The sequence below is a fragment of the Chelonoidis abingdonii genome, chromosome 2 (assembly GCF_003597395.2).
Source record: "Chelonoidis abingdonii isolate Lonesome George chromosome 2, CheloAbing_2.0, whole genome shotgun sequence".
In the NCBI taxonomy this organism is placed as follows: Eukaryota; Metazoa; Chordata; order Testudines; family Testudinidae; genus Chelonoidis; species Chelonoidis abingdonii.
The window spans coordinates 241,935,476-241,956,311 of NC_133770.1; the positions used below are offsets into that span (position 1 = coordinate 241,935,476).

The 20,836-nt window shown below is 38.5% G+C and overlaps 1 protein-coding gene across 1 annotated transcript in view; it reads right to left on the reverse strand.

The window, feature by feature from the left end:
* Positions 1-253: 253 nt before the first annotated feature.
* TRAM1 (translocation associated membrane protein 1) overlaps positions 254-20,836 on the reverse strand; it is a 28,969-nt gene continuing 8,386 nt past the window's right edge. The window contains exons 3-11 of the mRNA XM_032794452.2: positions 20,714-20,835; positions 20,396-20,512; positions 19,646-19,704; positions 19,148-19,232; positions 9,930-10,000; positions 9,730-9,834; positions 8,614-8,757; positions 6,068-6,228; positions 254-2,334 (exon numbers count right to left, since the gene is read on the reverse strand). Coding sequence (XP_032650343.1) covers positions 2,261-2,334; positions 6,068-6,228; positions 8,614-8,757; positions 9,730-9,834; positions 9,930-10,000; positions 19,148-19,232; positions 19,646-19,704; positions 20,396-20,512; positions 20,714-20,835 — 938 coding nt within the window. The 3' untranslated portion in view covers positions 254-2,260. The remainder of the gene's footprint in view (positions 2,335-6,067; positions 6,229-8,613; positions 8,758-9,729; positions 9,835-9,929; positions 10,001-19,147; positions 19,233-19,645; positions 19,705-20,395; positions 20,513-20,713; position 20,836) is intronic.

The window sequence follows — 20,836 nt, forward strand, 5'->3', positions numbered from 1 at the left end:
ACCCCCCGGCTCCAATAAATCACTTAAGGGCAAGCTCTAAATAATTATGTTCAGAATGGTAGCTAGTTAAATAAAAGGGATTCATGCATCAGTAATCAGAACCTATGTTTCACTTCTGCTGACAGAAGATTCCACTCCTCGAAATTCCTCTGGGTGAAATTCTATGGCCTGTGATATGCAGGTCATCACACTAGATGGTCACGATCATCCCTTCTCGTCTCAAGATCTCTGGGGACAAAAAAAAAGCTACCAGGAGGTTGACAGCTCTCTTTATTAGACTCCCCAGATAGCACCATGGCCAAAAGAGGGCAAACTCTCAGATGACAGTTTTGGAATCACACATGATTAGTGCTTTTAAACATTCTTCTCCCTTCAAGTACAATCTTTGAACACGGCACCAAACTCAAAGAATGTCCTTGTGTTAAACATCAGATATAAAGCACGCTGATTCATGGAATGGAGATTTACATGTATATTTATCACTTTTTGAACTCCGATCGTACAGTTTTACGATCAGATGTGATGGAATCTTTTTGTCCTAGACAGCTTTTTAACTTATTTTTTTAAAAACCAAAACATGACATAGCTATTTCCGTAACAAGACAAATTCAGAGTATACAACCCATAACAGCTCTACCGTAACCAGGTCCATGTTTGCCTGCAATTCTAAGCAGGGGGGAGCTGTTGAAGCAACTGCATCAAGAATTAAGAGTCATGTTATACAAAATTTACAACAATTCACGTCAAAATAGCTATACATTATTTAAGAGTGGATAATTAAGTGCACCCCAAATTTTGTATCAGCATACAAAACAAAAAATGTATAAGTAACTAAAGGGGGAAAAAAAGACAGTGAATGAAGTTTTTATTGTTATTTTGTTGGGCTCAGTTTAATATACTCAATTTTTTGTTTCGCTGAGCTTAATAGATTTTTCATAAGGGCTCCTATTTATCAATAAGTGGTCTAACAAAAGCTATCGAACTAGCAATTTCATTTAAGGTAAACTATTAAGTAGGTTTTCTGGAATGAAACGAGCTGGGCTTATACCTATTACAGACTACAAAGATACGAATGCAAATATTAATTGCAGATTCAACTGAAAATTTAATTTGGACAAACCTTTGCACCATGAAAAACAGGCAAAAAGGCAAATTAAGTTACAATGGTCCTAATGGGAGCAAAGATCACCAATAGTTCAATTTTTAAAAATTTTGTAGCTTTCAAATACATTTTTTCATCAAAAAATATATATGCAATACATTGAACTGTTTCCGAATCAGAGATGGAAAATGGGGGGAGAGGGGGGGCAGGGGGAGGGGGAAGGGAAGGAAAGTTTGCCAGAACTTGGATTTGTCTAAATAAATTCCCTCCCCACAAAGCACTGAAATATATCCTAAATTAAAAATCTGACCCATTTAAAAAAAAAAATGCAATCTAAAAATCAAGAGACAAAATGAGTTCTCAAAGCAGGCCTATGTCACACTAGTAATTTGCAATATGCCCATGTGTAAGCACAGTTGAGAGTTATTTTATTAACTTAAAGTAGCGCTATGCAAATCACTCTTCTCTGTGCAACACATTCTGTTTTCCATTTTTTAAGAGCTAAAGCTACATCAGAAAGATTTTGTTCCTTACAAGTATTTTATACAAGAGATTTCCAGCCAACATAGACAATAAGACACTGCAATGTTTCCAATCAGTTAAATTTTGTTTTAATGACGTGGGCATTTCTTGAAATGAACGCAGCTATTACCTACAAAATAACGCACATTAATTTTGATGGTCTTACAAAACCAGTACTGAGCTGCAAATCTGATTCAAAGTAATATACTGAACGTTCGAGAATATCTAAAAACAGATATTAATTTTTTTACTTCAATTTTGCAATACTTCTTGAAGAATTTGAAAAATATGATGTTGTAACAAGATTATAAAAACTGGAAGGAATAATACACTGTATCACTGATCCTCAGTAAGTAGAATTCTGATTAATATTAATCACACTAAGTGTTTAAAAAAGCGTTCATGGTTATTTAAAAAGTGTTGTGGCCCCCTAAACGTTTGAAAACTGATAACCTTTCCACTCTTTATTTAAAGTCAAAAAGTTTTTTTAAAAAAAGTCTCACAAAACAATAGCAATAATCAAAAAGCATGAATTGTATTTTTGTAATCAGTAAGATCTCTAGTGCTGAAGGGCTTTTCATAGTAAAAAGCAGATTCTTTGGGGATATTAGTTAGTTAACTTAATAAAATTCAGTTTTATGATGATTTTTCCTTCCTCCTACGAGGCGAGTCTGCTCCATTTGAGGTTACTGTTCCATTTACTCCATTTTCTAGGAACAAGAAAAAAAACTGATGATTTCCCAAGCAAAATAACATTTTATATTTGATTATCTTTAAGTCATTTCTAAGTCAACATATAGCTTTTGTATATTTTATTGCAATGTAAGTATTACTCTGCTAAATGCTGTCTTAAGAGACTTTCATGATGCAATAATTGCAATAGCTTAAAAAACGTTCTGTGTAAAAAAAAAAAAAAAAAAAGGCTGTTTTACATAGTTAGCAGAAAATATTTTAAAAGAGACTGATTTTGAGTTCTGGACAACTGAACTTCTAGTAACCAAGATATCCAACTTTACAGATGAAGGGTTCTAAAGAGATAATCCCAATACAATTTTTTAGAAACTCAAACCTTTTGCTTTTCTGCAATGTGTGGAGAATACATAGTATAGTGCAGCAAAAAGCTTTACTGGCATTCATCTGGGATGACTTACATAAGTCACTCATGGATTCACCTTTCTTAAGTAATGTATCCACTCCAAATTTTTGTTAACAAAATACTTCTACCACACCATCAAACACATGTAATAAAGTATACAGTGTATTATGTGCAGTTTGTAAATATGATTGTATTAGTGATCTTTTCACCTGCCTCTTTCTCTGTAGACTTTCCTTCCATGTGAAGTACCAATGGAAAGTTGCTGGATTGTTAGTTTATTATAAAGCAAAAGTCATATGCATGCATCTAAGCACATTTTTTAACCTGTTATAAATTAGCCAGAAGATTGTGGGTTTGTGTTTTTTTTTTTTTAAAACCAGTACACAAAGGCAGATCTGTGACCTGAGAACTATAACAACTTGAATTTTGGCACGGGCAATCTCCCCTACTGGAATACTTAAGCTGTTCAAGAGATTGCAATGCTGAATTTTCTTTTCTTTGCTAAATCATGGCAAGGGTAGTCATTCCCATTCCCTTTGTTCTTGAAAATGCCTGAAATACTTGCTCAAACAGACGTTCTGAAAAATTTAGTTTGAGAAAATTCCATCCTGGAAGGCTATGGAGTTTGAGGAAGTTCTAGTAATCCAAAAATGAACTTTCAGAACAAAAGCACTTACACAACCAAAAAAGTAGGAAATGTAGCTCCTAAACCCCCCACCCCCAAAAGATTCATCCAGTTCCCAAACCATTTCTTTAATATGCAGGGCCGGCTTTAGGATGTGCAGGGCCCAACTGGAAAGAGCTACCACCGAAGTGCTGCCAAAGACAGTGGCAGCGATTGAACTGCTGCCAAAGATAGCAGCGGCAATTTGGCGGCAGCTCAATCAGTTGCCACTGTTTCTGGCAGCCCCTCTTAGGTGCAGAGTCCAATTCCCAGGAATTGGGGGAAACGCCCTAAAGCTGGCCCTGGTAATATGCTTTTCTATAACAACAGGCTTTGGAAATTAAGCCTTTTTAACCCTTGACTGTCCAATGACAGGTTTCCTTAGGCTATGGATTTCTTAAACCTGCTGTATCCTTGCAATTAAGTTAGGTACGTTCTGCAATGCAAACCATAGTAGACAACATCTGTCCGCAGATGCAGTCAAAGTGCCACAGGGGCTTAAAATTACTTTTCCCTTCCAAACTGCTTTCCACATCACCACTACTGTCTGGTACTTTCCTACACTAACTCTGGCACGGTGAATCCTAATAAGACATTCACCATTGAAGTGGTGCTTCATTGTTGCATCCTAGAATCCCCAGCAGAAGGAGCAGCAGCAACATCACAGAACTGGGAATTCATGTGGTCTTTGCCTTAAGGCAACCACTATCACCACTACCATGAAAACACCAAGGAGCAGACAAGTGTACAGTCCCAATAATCACATCCATAAATTTGACCCGTACAGCAGTCATCCGCAACCAGCTCAAGCTTCTGCAGAGTTTGCATTCAACAAGCCCTATATTACTCCAATTTCAGATTAAACACTCAATTTTGCATGAATCACACGTAACTAGCTATATCATTCTGCCCTACTGGTCCCCTATTGGCTTGCTCCTGGCTTCAGTTGGAGTAAGTAAAACCAAGAAGAAGAAGAAAAAGAGATCTGGAGACATACACTCTTGCAAGGGAGAAAAGAGCTGGAACCAAATCTCTGTAGCACCAGGACCTGCCACATGACTTTCTGCCCTTTTCCCAGTGGAAGGGTGACGTACACCAATACACCTATCTAGCCCCAACCCCACACCATCAAAGTCTCAATCTCACAATGTGTACATTTTAATTCTACAGCTATTTCTGACATACCCAGATGATGTTAGCAGGTGTGGGATTTGGTGCACTCAAGCACATGTGCTTAATACATACCACTACCAGGCCTGAGCAGCTTTAAGTCTTCACAATGGAGATAAAGTTGTGTATAATATCAAAATGAAGGAAAGACATTTTTGGGAGGGTTTTAAGCCATTTTTCCCTTTAATTTGTACTTCTTCTCCCATGGTTTTTCACATAGCAACAAGACAAACAAAAAATTAAATGGGAAAAGTAGTTGTAAACCCTCCAAAATTGGCTGGGCCTCCAGGGTAGGTATAACATCTAAAATTACTTTATTTTGTGAAATACCACAATTCAAGGTGGATATTAGTTGGTAATTACATATATCATGAGAACGGGAAAGAGAGGCACTTAACTTGAAGTTTGTGTTGCAACTCACCGACATCACACATAGGAGGGTACTACAATGATTTAAATCAAGGTGATTTAAGTTACTGAATTGTATTATTATTTAAATCACTTGATTTTTAAAAAAAGTCATTAAGTCAGGCTGAATTTTTGCAAAACTAATTAGATTACAATTTAAATAAACGGAGACGTTTTGTTTGTTTGATTTTTGTAAAATATCAGTACTGGAAGAGTATCTTACTTGAATTTTATAGAACTATGGCAAAAAAAAATTACTGCATTAATATTACCAGTGAGAATTATTTAAACTTTCAAATACATTAGAATTGTGATTAAAACAAAAACAAAATCATACAGACTAAAATTTACAAAACCAAGAGCCTTCAGTTAAGGTCCTAAGCAGCATGGAAGCACAAGTCCCATTTACTTTAACCTGCAAACCCAGCTGGAAGAACCTGTTATTTGCTTAAACAAAAAGCTATAATTAGAGAACAAAGTCTCACATCACACCAGAACTCCAAATAGGGACAATTGTTCCCTTAGGCAAATTGCCTACATATCGCTTGAGAACCAGAGGGGTGTAAATGTTAATACACCCTAGTGTGTCACATGCTAACTGTCCTGCATGGACCCTGCTGGGAAGCACCAGAAGTTCCCTTGTGCCTGTTACACAGTATTACTTCAGGACTACATTAACAGGCACTAGTGAACTTCTAGCGCAGGACAGTTAATGCATGACAAGCTAGCGTGGATTAACATTTACACCCCTCTGGTGCAAACTAAAGCACCATGTGCACAAAGCCCATAGTCAATTTGAAGAGACATTCATAAAGGATTACTCTCATGTAAATCAGGCCTAAGAGTGAGACAGGTAAATATAGAGTGCAAATCAGAGGTGACTTGCAAAGTCTTAAAAACAGCCACAGATTTTGAGATATCCCTTTAACCTGGCAAACTGGAACACATTATCTTAATTTTTACAAGGTATGAGTTTGAGTATCAAAACCAGAAACATCTCATTTCACACAGCAAACATTCAACAGCACTTTACCCAATTATGCTAAATAAGTTTTTCATATTGGTTTAACTCTATCTTCAGAAAGAAAAACCTTGCAATACAAACCTCGCTCTTTTTTGGATGGTCTACCTTTAGTTGTTACAAATTTCTTCTTCAGTGACTGAGGCTGAGAAGAAGAATGTTCTCTCCACCTTCTAAGCTGGAAATTAATGAACTTCCACATCATAAAGGCTTGAGTTCCACAGATTGAGGACAGTACAATGATTCTATAAACAGATTTAAGACAGAGCAGAGGTAGTCATGTAAACAAGTATCACACGAAGGCATGTCAACAAGTTTGTCAAGTTTACCAAACAGTTAACCATCAAGGTTTGTATTTGTCAAGAGAAGCTGCCTGTTTGCTCACCAAAGTATAGAAAATTTCCTCAGACACATGCAAGCAATCATTCTTTCAATAGGCAACAAATTAGAAACTCTTCCCAGTAGGCAAAAACTGATTTTTCTCATGAGTTTTTATGGAGGCACAAGTCAGCCTGGTTCTGACTTTACTTCTTTATTTTTGATTATCATTAAGAGACAGATGTTAACACAGATACGGAAATAGGATTTAGCAAAAGAAGAACAAAATTAGAGTGAGAGACCTACAGAGGGTGGAGACTGGTCAAATGCACAAATATGGAAGCAGTAGCAGATTCATGGCATTCTCTCTCCTTTCCTATGTTTGTCAGAAAAGCTCCTCCGATTACCAGCGGGCTATGGTTTACTTCCCATAAAACTGAAATTATTCGATAAGATGATCCCTGACCCTAACAGTATTTTCATACTTTCCTTCTTCCACAAATTAAAATCCTGAAAGGTAGAGAGGGTGCACAGGTAGGACAACAGCATGGCTCCTAACTGTGCCATGTTACGGCAGATGAAAGAAACACCTGGCAACCAGCAGTGCGGACTCTCTAGGTCCCTGAACAAGTGCCCTATCCCTTTTATTGGTGCCTTCAGAACTTCAAGACTTCCCTGAAGAACCCACAGCTCATTTTCCTGGGTGAGGGAAGGGAAATGGTGGCTGCTCCTTTCTTGTGCCTAAGAGGGTGATCTGTAGATAATTCCACATGTTACAACTTGGTTTATTGGAGCTTACAAGATTTTTTCTCAGTGGGATGCATCTAGAGGCCAATCTACAGATTTTAGGAGACGCTGAGAGACTTAAAACTTCTGTATATCAGAGGGCCTCTTTAAGTCTAAAACTGCATTTCTCTGGCAAGACAACCAACACTATGATCTATAGTAGTACAAGAATTCTTCAGTTAATAATTTTGTTGTGGAGTTGGGCAAATGCCTTACCATTGCTACCAAACCTCTTGGTATGGGCTTTAAGTAAATTACTAAATGTCTTCAGTCTAATATGAATAAAAACATTCCATAATATGAATTAAGTTGCATTTTATTCCTGGGGAAATTCTGCGCCACTGCACATGTGCAGAAACACATTTCCCCTCCCCCCCCGCAGATTCTCTTTGCTTTCCACAGAAAAATGTTTTCTGTGGGGAAGGAAAGAGAAGCTGCATCAGTGCTCATTCACCCTTCCCAGTAGAATGGGCACATCTGTTCTGGCAGCCAGGGGAGAGGTAAGTCACCGCAGCTGGGTGGCAGGGAGAGGACGACGGAGATGGAGTTCCCCATCCCCTGCATGGAGCAGCTGGGTTTGGGTCAGATCACTCCCAGAAATCTCCCCTGGCTGCAGGAAACTCTACACTGGTATCTATGAGAGTGTGCACGTGCAGTAGCTGAAGCTCAGTGGGGTGGGGGTTCCAGGTGGAAGGGGGGGAGGCTCGGCAGGACGGAGGGGGCCCACATGCCTGGGGGTTGGGTGGTCAGAGCAAACGGTTCCCAGTACACAGTGATCCCTCCCCTCCCCTACTTCCTGGCCCCCTCATTCCTCACTCACAGGGGGAGGGGTCAGTGTGTACTGGGAACTGCTTCCTCTGACCGCCCAACCCTTGTGCATCTGGACCCCCCCCCCCCCCGAGCCTCACCCTCACACACACACCTGGAACCTCTCACTGAGGTCCCCTGCATTGGGAGCCCCTGAACCCTCCCCCATGCCAAGCATTACTTCCTGCACCGAACTCCCCTTACACCAAGCCCCCCAAGCCTCACCCCCTACACTGGGACCCCCCCCAGACCTGGACCCCACCCCACTGAGCCCCAACAATCTGCATCCTGACCCCTCAAGCCAACCCCATTCCCCCAGCACTCAGCTCCATCGCTGAGACCTAACCACCTTCACCTGGACCGCCCTGCAGAGTCCCATTCCTCCTGCGCCCAGAACTCCCGTGCATCCAGATACCCCCTGCCCCAGATTCTGCCACACGCACAACCCTGGTACTCTTGAGGAATTCTACACCAAAAAATTAAAAATTCTGCAAAGTTCTGCATATTTTGTCAAAATAACACAGTAATACAACAATAAAATTGAAATGACACCATTTTCAATTATTTTGGTAATGTATTTCAAAATAACTTGACAGCAAATAATTGAAAATGGTATCATTATATTGTGTTATTTTGACAAAAAATGCAGATTTTAAAAATATTTTGGTGCAGAATTCCCTCAGGAGTAATATTTAAAAAAAGGTTTCAATTTACCATACCTGATACCCAGAACATTAAAATTTCCGGTAGTTAAACTGAGGTCCTGATTCTCTGCTCTTGCCAGGCCAAAGCCAACAGTGAGAACAGAGAGAATCAAAGTCAGAAGTCTTCCAAAAACAAAAAGACCAGCCCACAACGAAAACCTACAAAGAAAGTGCCACAAGTCAATAAATATGCATATTCATTATTTGGATAACATCAGAAAATCATTAGTCTGACTGTTTATTTCCATTATGTGGGACTCTATTTACTTAGAGAAAACTATCAAGATTTCTTTAAAAATTAGGACTGATACTCAACATGAGATGTTACTGCTAATCTCCTTTAAATTCTCAAATGTTTACACATTTACTAAAATAAAAATTTTAATTATTCTTTGAATAAGGAAGATGCTGCAATAATTATTGAGGTGTTTTTTTTTAATTACAGAAAAGACGACGTGGTGATTATGTATCTTAAATATGGTGATAGCCCTTAAGTTAGATTTTAAGCAGCACAGTCATTTATGCACAGTTTTAAGGATCAGCATAAGTGAACACACTAGATATTATTCAACTTCAGAATGTTATCTAAGAGGGGTATAAGTTGCTAACTAGGAGCTACTAATTTTGATTGCTAAAAGCTTAACAGGAAAAACTACCTCAACTCTTGGCCTTTAACCCTCATTTTCTACAGAGTTCAAGACATGTAAAATCAATGACTGTGCTCTCCCCCGCCTGTATTAAGGGAAACAATGAACGTGATACTTATTAGCAGCTATGAATTTGAAGAATTTCATTTGAAATTACGTCAAGTTTACTGTGTCTGCTACACCAAATATCCCATTATAATTTTCTTGCATATATCAATATAAAGTATATAATAAGGAAGAGAATTCTGCTGTATCAACAATTGCTTGAGTAGGCAATAGGGTAATATGAAATTATTTGTTTTATAGCATAGAATTAAGGAGTAGTACTCTATATTAGAAATATAGAAGTTACTTCTGAAGGGCAAGCAAATTTTAACTGAACTCATTTTTTATTGTGGCTATTGTACAGCAGAAATACAAACTTTGCAAGAAGCTCATGAGCCACAAAGTAGTTTTCTTTGTTACAGTTATGATAAATACTTACCCTTTTTGATACTTTTCATCACTGAAGTAAAAGAGGCGGGAGATGTGGAAGAGAAATTCAACAAAGTAATGCAACACCAGAAGAACGAGTCCAAGACGGGTGAGGCTATCAAAACAAGAGCAAACCAAGTATTCAAACATTTTATGAAATATTTATGGTAGCAGATAAATCCAGTGAAATTTATCTTAGAACTGACTTACTTCAAAAGATAAGCTCCAGCAATATGAAAAAGATAAAGTCCAATGTAGACGAGCTGGCGAGGGATATCTTCCTATTAGACAGAAGAATGAATTAGTCTATGGGACACAATGTTTTCATGTTCATTGATTTTATAAATTTCATTTAGGCTGCTCAGACACCTTAATTCTTCCTTTCATAATACTAAAAGTGTCTCCAATGACTAGATTTGTTTGATTCTCTCAATTCCATACCAGTCTCATTCAGAAGTTAACAAATAGATTAGTTAGTGGTAATCTCAAGCATCCACCAGAATAAAGAAGAATAAATGGGGGGGAGGGGGAGATCAATTGTCAGATAAAAATCAGAGGTGCTTTTCAAAGCAGCTCAAGTATTTTTCTTAAGGCAAATTTGAAAAATTATGCCTCTGTACTATATTTCACTTACATATCAAAATATACAAATATTTCACACACTAAAATTACCTACTATGGCATCCAAGGTTAACCCAATTACAATTTAAAAGTTTATTTTCTGCTCAGTTTTACTTTTTCTGTATACACTAAAAAAAGTTCTATTAATTAATGAACTCAAGAATTTTCACATAAAATGCAATGCTAAGAATGCATCTGTTTTAGAAGCGCGAGATCCTCAAGATGCTTCCATTTCAGGATTCCATCCTCTTAGGCTGATCTGTATGCTGACAGCACAGTGAATTTTTTTTTTATTAGAAATGATACCAGTATATGTGCTGGCACTTCAAGTTAGGCTTTTAACTGGTTCCATTTTGATGATACCACATGGAAGTTAAACAGAGAGAGGAAGAGACTGAACAGGCAGGAGGAAGAGATAAGAATAAGACTAGGGCCAGAGAGAGTGAAAGTAGATAGAGCGATTTAAGAATAATTATAAACCATTTGCAAATATTAAAGAATCACCTATATGACCACATATTCCAGTGATACATAATAGTGTGGGGTGTAATACAAGCCATGTTCTTAAAGAGCTACACACAATGTACAGGACACTGACAAAATTTCAGAAAACCTCTACATTTTTGGATGAGCTTCCTCTATAGATTGAGTGAAGTATTTCAGTTTTCGCTTGCACATATTATATAGTAGTTGAAATTGTGAAAAATCCATCCAGCAAGAACTACATTAAATAGACCCGTATTTTCATGTCAAATCAAGTTAGCATGTGCAAATCTGTGTGCATACCATAACACTAGTGAGATACAAAAATCTAGCTAGAGCATGTGTGATGTTATCTGATTAAAATATGACCATATAGATCATTGTTGCAACACTGCTATATATATATATATATGCAGCAAATTTTGTACAAAGGTTGTCAGAGTGAGGTGTCTATGAAAAGGTTATGATTTGCTGGTTATGATTATGCTATCTGAAGGCATGTATCATTTTTGTATTTGAAGTTATAAGTATTGGCTCTATACCTGGATTTCAAATGTTGGCTCCTGGGGTACCGCCCACAAGGCAGCACATCTTGGAGGGACTATTCAAATCAAGGGGCTCATCAAGAAACACTTGGTTGACAATAGACCGTGGGAGATGCCTATCTACACTAAGTGGACTGTCATGTAAATGTGCTGTCTGGAGTGTAGGTAATGGCTTCCTGCAATGACTGAGTGAAATTAGGCATGAACATGTGACTTGCCCATGTGACTCCAAACTCCATCTTGTTATTGTAATTTTAAACAGTAAGAACAATGGGATGATCTCCACATGGCAAAAAGACTATAAAGGGCCCTGGAAACACCTCCTTTTTGTCTTCAATCTTGCTTCCTGCCTCTGGAGGAACTTTGCCACAAACTGAAGCTCTGAATAAAGGGCTGAATGACCCATCCAAGCTGTGGATGTATTCCTGAGATTTGACTTAAGCCAGCAGTTTATTCCATCACTGCTACAACCCTGAACCAAGACCTTTGCAATTACTGTATGTATTTGATTCTTTTAACCATTTTTAACTCTCACCGTTCTTTCTATGAATAAACCTTTAGATTTTAGATACTAAAGGATTGGCATCAGTGTGATTTTTGGGTAAGATCTAAATTATATATTGGGTGTGTGGCTGGTCCTTTGGGATCAGAAGAATCTATTTGATGAGACTGGTTATAAAGAACCACTGATCTGTGAATCTGGTGTTTTTGGTGGTGACATAAGAACTAGAATGCCCAAGGAAACTGCTTTTATGATTTCTTGTTAGCCAGTGTGGTGAAAAAGAAGTTTACTTTTGTTGTTGGTTTGGTATATCCTATTGGGGATTAGCCAGCAGTCTTGGAGGTGTATCTTCCCTATTTCTCAGCAGTTTGTCCTAAATGTGGCATCCTCAGTTGTGACCCACTGAAGCATGGTTCTAGCATGACCTTCCCCATATGGTCTGATGGAAAAGAATAAGAAAATTATCTTTATTATAAACAGGCATTTTTAAGACTCGTGCTCTTAATACATGGCAAGCAAAAATTGTGCAAGCTAGAATTCTAGATCTGTTCACTGTCCAGCAAGGAAATACCACGCCTCCTTATTAGGTGTCCCCATACCCCTCCTCTTTAAATGACAGCTGCTGTCTGAAGTGAAAGGTGAAAAGTTACATGCATAGAGAAGACATACACTTCAGGATCTGCAAGGGGTGAGGATCTGTAATTCTGAAAATAAGAATTAAAGCTCAGTTTTGTTCTCTTCATATGTAAGGAGACTCCACAGCCAACTCACTCATTAAAAGCTGCATCAGAAGGAAACATATCACACTGGGTACAGGTTGGCTAAATGTGAAGTAACACCAATAGCACAATACAGCAGATTTTCTTTTAAAAGAGCAAAATTAGCAAGATAAGAGGTAATTTGTTTTGTGATGTACCATCACCAATATGGATGAATATCCATCTAATAGAGAATAGCCAATACAGATACAAGTTAACAGCTCAGTTCCATGTTCTCCTCCCTGGGTGACAAGAGGTTTCTTCAGCTGACACCTTCCAGAACTGGAAAAAAATTACAGCTAGCGTACACTCCTCTGCTTAGTCATTTGTTTGAGCTTGATGGGCCACTGGGATGCCCGGAGTGGGTGTCCATATGGGTGTTGCCACAAAAAAAAAACAACAACAACAAAAAAACAACACAGTTGAAATTCCAGTAAGAGAAAAAGTAACTCTGGATAAGCCAAAATGGGCTAGAGTAAAGTGATGGGTGAGGGGAAGGATCAGCCCTGAGCCCACTAGGGTGAATGGAGATCCTTCCCATAAGACCGCTCAAGAGGGCACGGGCCCAGTATCAGGCGGTGGCCCAGTACAGCTCCATCCAGTAAATGCAGTAGAATGGCTACTGTTCTGGTAACTTGTGAAAATTGTCTCCTCAAAGATCTACTGGACAACCACTTCAGGCTCAAGCCATACCTTCTAGAGATGCCACTAGCTGGATTACAGGCATCAGTTGAGGGATCTTTCCTCAAAGTTTTTGGGTTGGAAATGCCTGCAAGGGAGGAGTGTTGGATGCAGACTCTGATACCTATCTCCCAGCCTATGAAGATCTTTGAACAGTAAGAAGAGAGACCTAGACTCATGGAAGGGTTATGCTGAAGAAAGGTGAACTGGGTAGAAATCCAGGAAATGCCAGCAGACTGAGCCTGGCCACAGAGTTTGGACAGAAAATAGCTTGGAAAGGCAAGCACAAGTTTAAATGAGTCTGAACAAACAACATTTAGAAGTAGAATTTAGGCTCCAAGGTGGAAAACCAGAAAATTTACTAGAGAGTCTAACATAGGTGCTGTAACTAGGGGTGCTGCAGCACTTCATGGATTGAAGTGGCTGCCATTTACAGTTTGGTTCGGAGTCTCAGCACCCCCACTATAAAAATTGCTCCAGCACCACTGGAATCTAAGGCAGCCTCTACCTTATGAAACCTAGTTACAAGAGGATGGGACCCCAAAGGAAAATCCTGGTACTGAGTGGAGCAGAGACCTCTTTTTCAAACCTATCTTGAGAAAACCTTAGGATAAAATTAATAGGGGATTTCCTGGCAAAGATCACATGAGATCGAACACACCCTGTAGTAAGCAGAGGAAGTACACTTATTTTGCAAACAAAATGGATGACAAGGATCCAGATTTCTAGCTTTGAGAGCAAGGAGCGTTCACAAGTCAGGCCCGAAAACTAAGTGGCATGGGGTTGAGGTGAAAGAAGGAAGAGCTCCTGATGTTGTAGTTTCTTTCATTCCAGCAGATGGAAGCTGACATCATGCACGACAGAGGTCACAAGAATACACCTTCTGTGGCTTCAGACTCTATTGAGGAATACAACTCTGGCACATACATATTTCCTAGGCTGTCATTGCAGGCAGAGCCTGAACAGTCAACAGGTGAACTACACCTTCCTATTTTTCCACCTCAATTTATCACAGCAAGGATCCATAATAGACAAAAGATGTTTCTCTGGCTCAAAGTGGCTGCCTTTTGCAACTGCAAACTCTGCTGTTATTACCAGGGCCAGGCATTTTAATTTGCAAGACAATCCGAAATTTAGACATTTAAAATAGTGTGCAACAACGCCCTCCCCCCCAACAATACATACAGATTTGTTCATTTTTCTATTTAAGTCAATCTTTGTTGGAAACACAAACTAACCAGATGAATTTCTAGGTTTAAAAAAACAGATAGCAGCCTGAATCAGCAAACACTGAACACACTGTGCCATATAACCATAGAGGACATGGCACATAAGAGTTTCCTGAACAATATAACAAACCTTGATGTAAATACTTTCCAGGTTTGTCAGAAAGATGAAGTGTTTATCCTGTCGAAAGAATGAGACACTGAAAAGGACAATCCTCTTGTAAACGGATTCTAAGAACATCAGGACTGATCCCCCATATACTTTGTTGCCCACGTGAAATGCATGGAACCAGAAGATAAGTCACTTTGACTACAAGGAAACTCATATACACAAAATTGCTCATTAAAATGTAATCTGAAGAAATGCAAGTTTACCACCTTAAAACTGCTTAGTCAGTAAAATGAAATAGTTACTATTCACTAGAATGAAATACTCCGCAATTTACAAGCTAGAAACAGCCTTAATCTAGTCAAGACTTATTAATGCCCACTGAAGGAAAGACTTGAGGCAACTGCAAATTCTCTTAAGGAATCTTAGAAGTTCATGTAGAAAGCTAGATTACTTTGTTTTCTGATGGATCTGTGGCTGAGCAAGTACACCTCTATCCTGATAGAACACGACCTGATATAACATGAATTTGGATATAGCGCAGTAAAGCAGTGGGGAGCTCCTGGCCCTTTAAAGCGCCACCTGAGCACCGCTGCTTTACTGCATTATATTTGAATTCATGTAGAGCCCCAGGCCCTTTAAATCCTCGCCCAAGCCCTGCTGCCAGAGCTCTGGCAGTGATTTAAAGGGACCGGGGCTTCCTGCAGCGGCTGGAGCACCAGGCCCTTTAAATCACCGCTCGGGAAGCTGATCCAGTCTGGCACGGTGTACCAGACCAAACCTGATATAACGTGGTCTCACCTATGTGGTGGTGAGATTTTTTGGCTCCCAAGGACTGCGTTATATCAGGGTAGAGGTGTATCTGTGTGCATCAGATTTGTATCCTTTGCTTACACAGGAAACGGAGTCTGGGACAGCTAATGAAATCATGCAAGGAATAGACACAGCTTTAGAAATGGTGGGGATCAAGACAGAGCTCAAATCAAATCTAGGTGATCTGAATTTAGATAGCATACCAGTAAATATACAGTGTTCAAATGGTGTACAGGCCAAAACACTCAATGATATTGTGGACTGCACTAACCACACCCTTGAGCTTGTTATTTAGCTCTCAAAGATCACCCCATCCCTAAAAAGCTTAATTAAAAAATAAAATTCAAATTTTGCCATTTAAGTTCCAACTTCAAGCATTTGATCTCAGAAGTATCTGCTGCATATACTGGGTTGCTAGTCAGGCCAGAAAACTGAAAAAAGTGATTATGATAACTTGGCTATCAATTACTTCAAACACACTGCAAAAACTCAGGCACAAAGCTTGATGAACTCTGAGGGAAATCAAAGCAAACATGTTTGTGAGCTCAAACTGCCATAATAGATGCAATCACCACTGTGACTGAAGTTCCTTGCTTTTTAAGTTGAGGATATCTTGTTGCTCGAGGAATCTCAAAAACCAGAATTCTCAGCAATGAAAGACTATCCCAACCAATATTTATGTTCAGTAGAACTACTAATTTAAATATTATCCAATATGACTAAAGGTAGCAGAATCAAGCCTTTAACCAGCTTCATTTAAGAGCTTGTCTACATGAACATTTAGTTTGTAACAAGCTGGGTTGTCGATCTGCCTCTGGCTAATCTGCCATGGACTGTCTGTCCACGTGGACCCAACTCTGATTTAAAAGAGAACTAAGTCAAAATGCATTAACAAACTGTTAACACAAATCAGTAGGGTCCACGCAGTCAGTCTGCAGCAGAATAGAGTGGGGTAGATCCAGACCCCAGCTTGCTGCAAACTACATGTTTATATAGACAAGCCCTAATTGTACTAGTAAGTATACATGCAGTGCTCTAAATTTACAAATTACTGTAACAACTTTGAAAGGTGTATTAACATAAATTTAGAAAAGTACTCACTGAGGTCTATTTATGTGCCAAGTGAAAACTTGAGGGTTTAGACATATCTGCAAGTTGGCACATAAATACACCTGAGTGACTGCTCTCCTAAATTTACCAAGAAAGTTCACAATCTCTGGCATACTTTTGGACCCTGGAATACTCTGGTATTACTTGTTAACTGCAGTGGCTATGACCTGGAAAAACTTTTTTTAGTACTTTGAGTTGAGGACACAAGTTTTCTGCTTTAAAAACTTTTGTTTTGGTAAGAGATGGACACACACAATAGATGAAGCAGTCATAACCTCTAACTCCCCTTACCAATAATCAACCTATCACTTATCTCAAGAACAAAATTAGTTCGTTGCCAGAGACTGAGAAAGGAAGGAAGTTGCAGTGTTCAAATCTGATGAAAGGGGGATGGAGAAGCATATATAATCAGCATATTGGAGGCACTGCAAACCTAAAGCCCTTGTGATCTACCCTGGCACTCTTTCACGCACTGAGCTAGATGGGACCTGGCAGGCATCACCTTCCAAACCTCAATAAAAAAAGAATGGAAGCACCCAGTAACACAATCCAACCAGCTCTACCAAGTCCTGAACATAGAAAAGCAAAGGGTCTTGGTTATTTCACTTTATTAGATATAACGAATAAAATAAGAATAATGGCCTCTGCCCATTTTCAAAAGGAGGTGAGGATTCTGATATTAACAGGACTCAATAATGTACCTATTGAAATCAATGGTAGATTTAAGATTTCAAAGAGAGTACATGTGATTGGGAAGGTTAAGAAACTTTGACAAAACTATGCCTTGTCTACTCTTCTCCATAAAAGTGACTTCTGAAACTAGTTAATTTTTTGGAAAACCACACACTTTTGGGGCGGTCAAATTATGTTACAGAACTCATACTTATTCCCACCCCAAGATCACCTATAATGGGATCTATACAATACTTGATTTTACACAATCTAATTCAGGACAGTCTCCCTTTGCTAAATAAATTTATGTGCTGTTTCCTAAAATTCCTTGAGCTGGCCAGGTGGGTAATCTTTACACTACCTCCCCAAATATATCTATTTAAGATTCCCTGGAGTTGCTAAATAAGACAATAATTGCTACCAATCCTGCAATAAGCATCAGATATGATTTTTTTTCATTTTAGTGAAAACTTACTCAGACTACTAATTAAATAAAAAGTTTGAAACTGAAACTTACATTCAGTATGCACAGGGAAAGAATTCTGACATTTGTTTTTACTATGTTAGAAGATCACAGTCAATTTTGTTCACACAGAACATATTAGTGTTTAGAGAAAATACTTGATTACACAAATTATCATTGAGGCCAAGAAATTAGCAGGATTAAAAAAAAATTAGAAGAAAAACGAGAACATGCATACTTACTGAAGCAAGGAAAAACTGAAGGGATTATAAACTCATTCTTCAAAGTACAAACCAATCTGACAGATATTATGCAGACCTCACTTACAGTTTGGTGTCTAGAAACTTCCTCTGAAGCATTTGGTAACTGACCATTCTCAGAGACAGGATACTGGATCAGCTGGACCACCGGTAAATCTAATTTACTAAACCTTACGTTCTTAAATATGCTTAATAACTTCAAATTACCAAGAACCAGGGCTGGATCCTACCTCTGTAAAGTCAATGGCAAAAACCCTTCTGACTTCAATGATGCAAAATTAGACCATAAATGGTAAGATTCACTTTTTTAATAACAATTAAACCGGAAGCCACCACTTTGATTTTGTCATATTGGACTGACTGTTTCATCCTTTGAGCGTTGAAAGTTATGAGGTAATGTTTTTATAACAAACTGATTTAAAAGTATTATTTAAAACACTGGTTAAAATTGAGAATTTACCTTATAGATGAATTTTTGATTTGCAGTTCTTTAAAGTGTGTAATAGAACGTCAATCTTATTTGCACCAAATAGGGCTTGCATGGAAATAGTATACTGACAGCTCCCAACAAGAAAGACAACAGCTCCATTCACAATGGAGATATTGAAACAATTATAGGTATTTCAAAGTAACCACTCAGAGAAATGCTTTAACACATTCTTCAATAAATATGCAGCTATCTAATCAACTCTTTGATACTGAAAATCGAAAGCATGTTCAAATGATGGTCTACAAAACAGAAGTGAACTATTGGCTGATACAGAAGCATACACTTCTACCCCGCTATAACTCGGTCGTGGGGAGCCAAAAATCCCTACCACGTTATAGCTGAAACCCCGGCAGGGTTCTGGCAGAGATTTGAAGAGCTCCGGGCTCCAGCTGCTGCGGATAGCCCCAGGCCCTTTAAATCGCCAGTGAGCCCTGCTGCCATAGCCCTGGGGTAGGGGTGGCAGGGCTCCAGCGGGATTTAAAGTGCGGGGGCTCCACGCAGCGGCCGGAGCCCGGAGCTCTTTAAATCATCAACCAAGCCCCGCTACTACCACGCTATATGCGAACCTGTGTTATATCAAGTCGCGTTATAGGTGTATAAATTATATAATTATATTGAAACCTTCATTTCTGGCACAGTTGTGGGAGCACAGCAGTATTTTCACCGTTAAGATTAAAAAAATATTTTCAGCTTACTTTTTTAGTCTTCTGGAAGTACAATTCTGGAAAAGCATGAAACCAGTATGCCAACTGTGAGATGTAGAAAAACTTCATTTGAAACCTGCACGGTACAGCAATAAAATAAAAAACATCACTTCTGTAACTGCAGTCCAAACTCAAAAATTTCATGAAGTTTTCTGCACACTTGGTTAACCATGGGTTTGACAACAAAATGAATACAGCATCTTCTCAACACTATTCATAGAAATAAGGTTTTTGGAAAGTAACAATGATCCAAAAAAGATATTACAAGAATAGCTAAACGCTTATTAGCAACTTCATTCTCTACAATATTGCCCTTAAGAAATAATATTTCTGGTAGTTACTTTAGAGTTGTGGGGCATCAGGTTCTAAGCAGAGATTTTAACCACCTCCATTACTGCACCCCTTAGTCTAAACAAAACACCTACTCTGGGCCACAAATCTTGAAGGATAATCACTACTTTCTAACACTGAAGAAGGAATAAACCTTACGGAATCAGCATGTGTGGGTAGCCCTTCCACAGAGATGTTGGATCCGATACATAGTTCTCCTGAAAATACATAAAACTGTTGGTTACTTTTTAATCACAGGACAGACAGACAATAAATACAGAAGCCAGTGATGAAAGTCTATCACATTTCTCATTTACAGCACACGTGCTACGGACGCAGTATAAGTGAAACTGGAAAATGCACTCTTATTCCAGAATAAGAGTGTTCATACTTAGAGTTAGTTCCAGTATAATGATATAATTATATTAGTAAGTTTAGTCATGTCTCCAGTAATACTCAGGGCTTGCTGACAAGAAAAGACTTCTGTTTCTGGAAACCGGAATGTAGCAGAGATTTTTTAAATTTTTTTGAAGAGACTCTCAAAGCTTTTTACAAAAAGTCATTATGCCTGAGAGTTTGACCAGTATTTAAAATAAATTTTAGAGGAAAGGAACTAGAAGCAGAGTCACTTGTTTACAGTCATACAGCATTGAACCGTTGGAATAAAGGTAAGGAGTCCTGACTCAGTACCATGCTCAAAAATTGATTTGTTGTTTGAAAGGCAGAACCCCCAAAATTAGGGTGGGGGAAGGAACTCTACCATTACAAGTACTAACTGGCAAATCAACTGTGACAGAGACCTATATACAATATGGCTGAAAACGGCTAAGTAATTTTCATAGCACAAAAGTTAGATGAGCAAGGGTGTGATATGTGACAATATAAATGAAAGATAAAAGACATACTCACGGAGACAAGAATATTCGTGCCCCAGACACATGAGAAAAGGTAGAATGCACTAAGTTGTCCAGATTCATTGAACTTGCTGTGTTTTGTTTTGGAAAAGTGCATTCTCCTGTTAATTTTCTAAAACGAAAGTTATTTATGTTATTGATAAACATACTGAACCATTTGTTTTTAAGAGGAGGATGGTTAGATGTTTCTTATGTATAGTTTCATCAAATATCTAAAACTGAAGTCAATGTAGCCACACGTTCTAATTAAATCTTACAATAGTAATTTATACCATACTTATCTTAATGGAAGAAATGCATACTTGGTACTTACATCAAGCACATACTCCTGAATAATGGCATGCATGATTATTGCTACCAGCATGTAGAAAAAAACTGTAGCCAAGTCCTTGATACCATAATGATAAAGGGAGATTGTTTCTGTAGATTGTTCTTC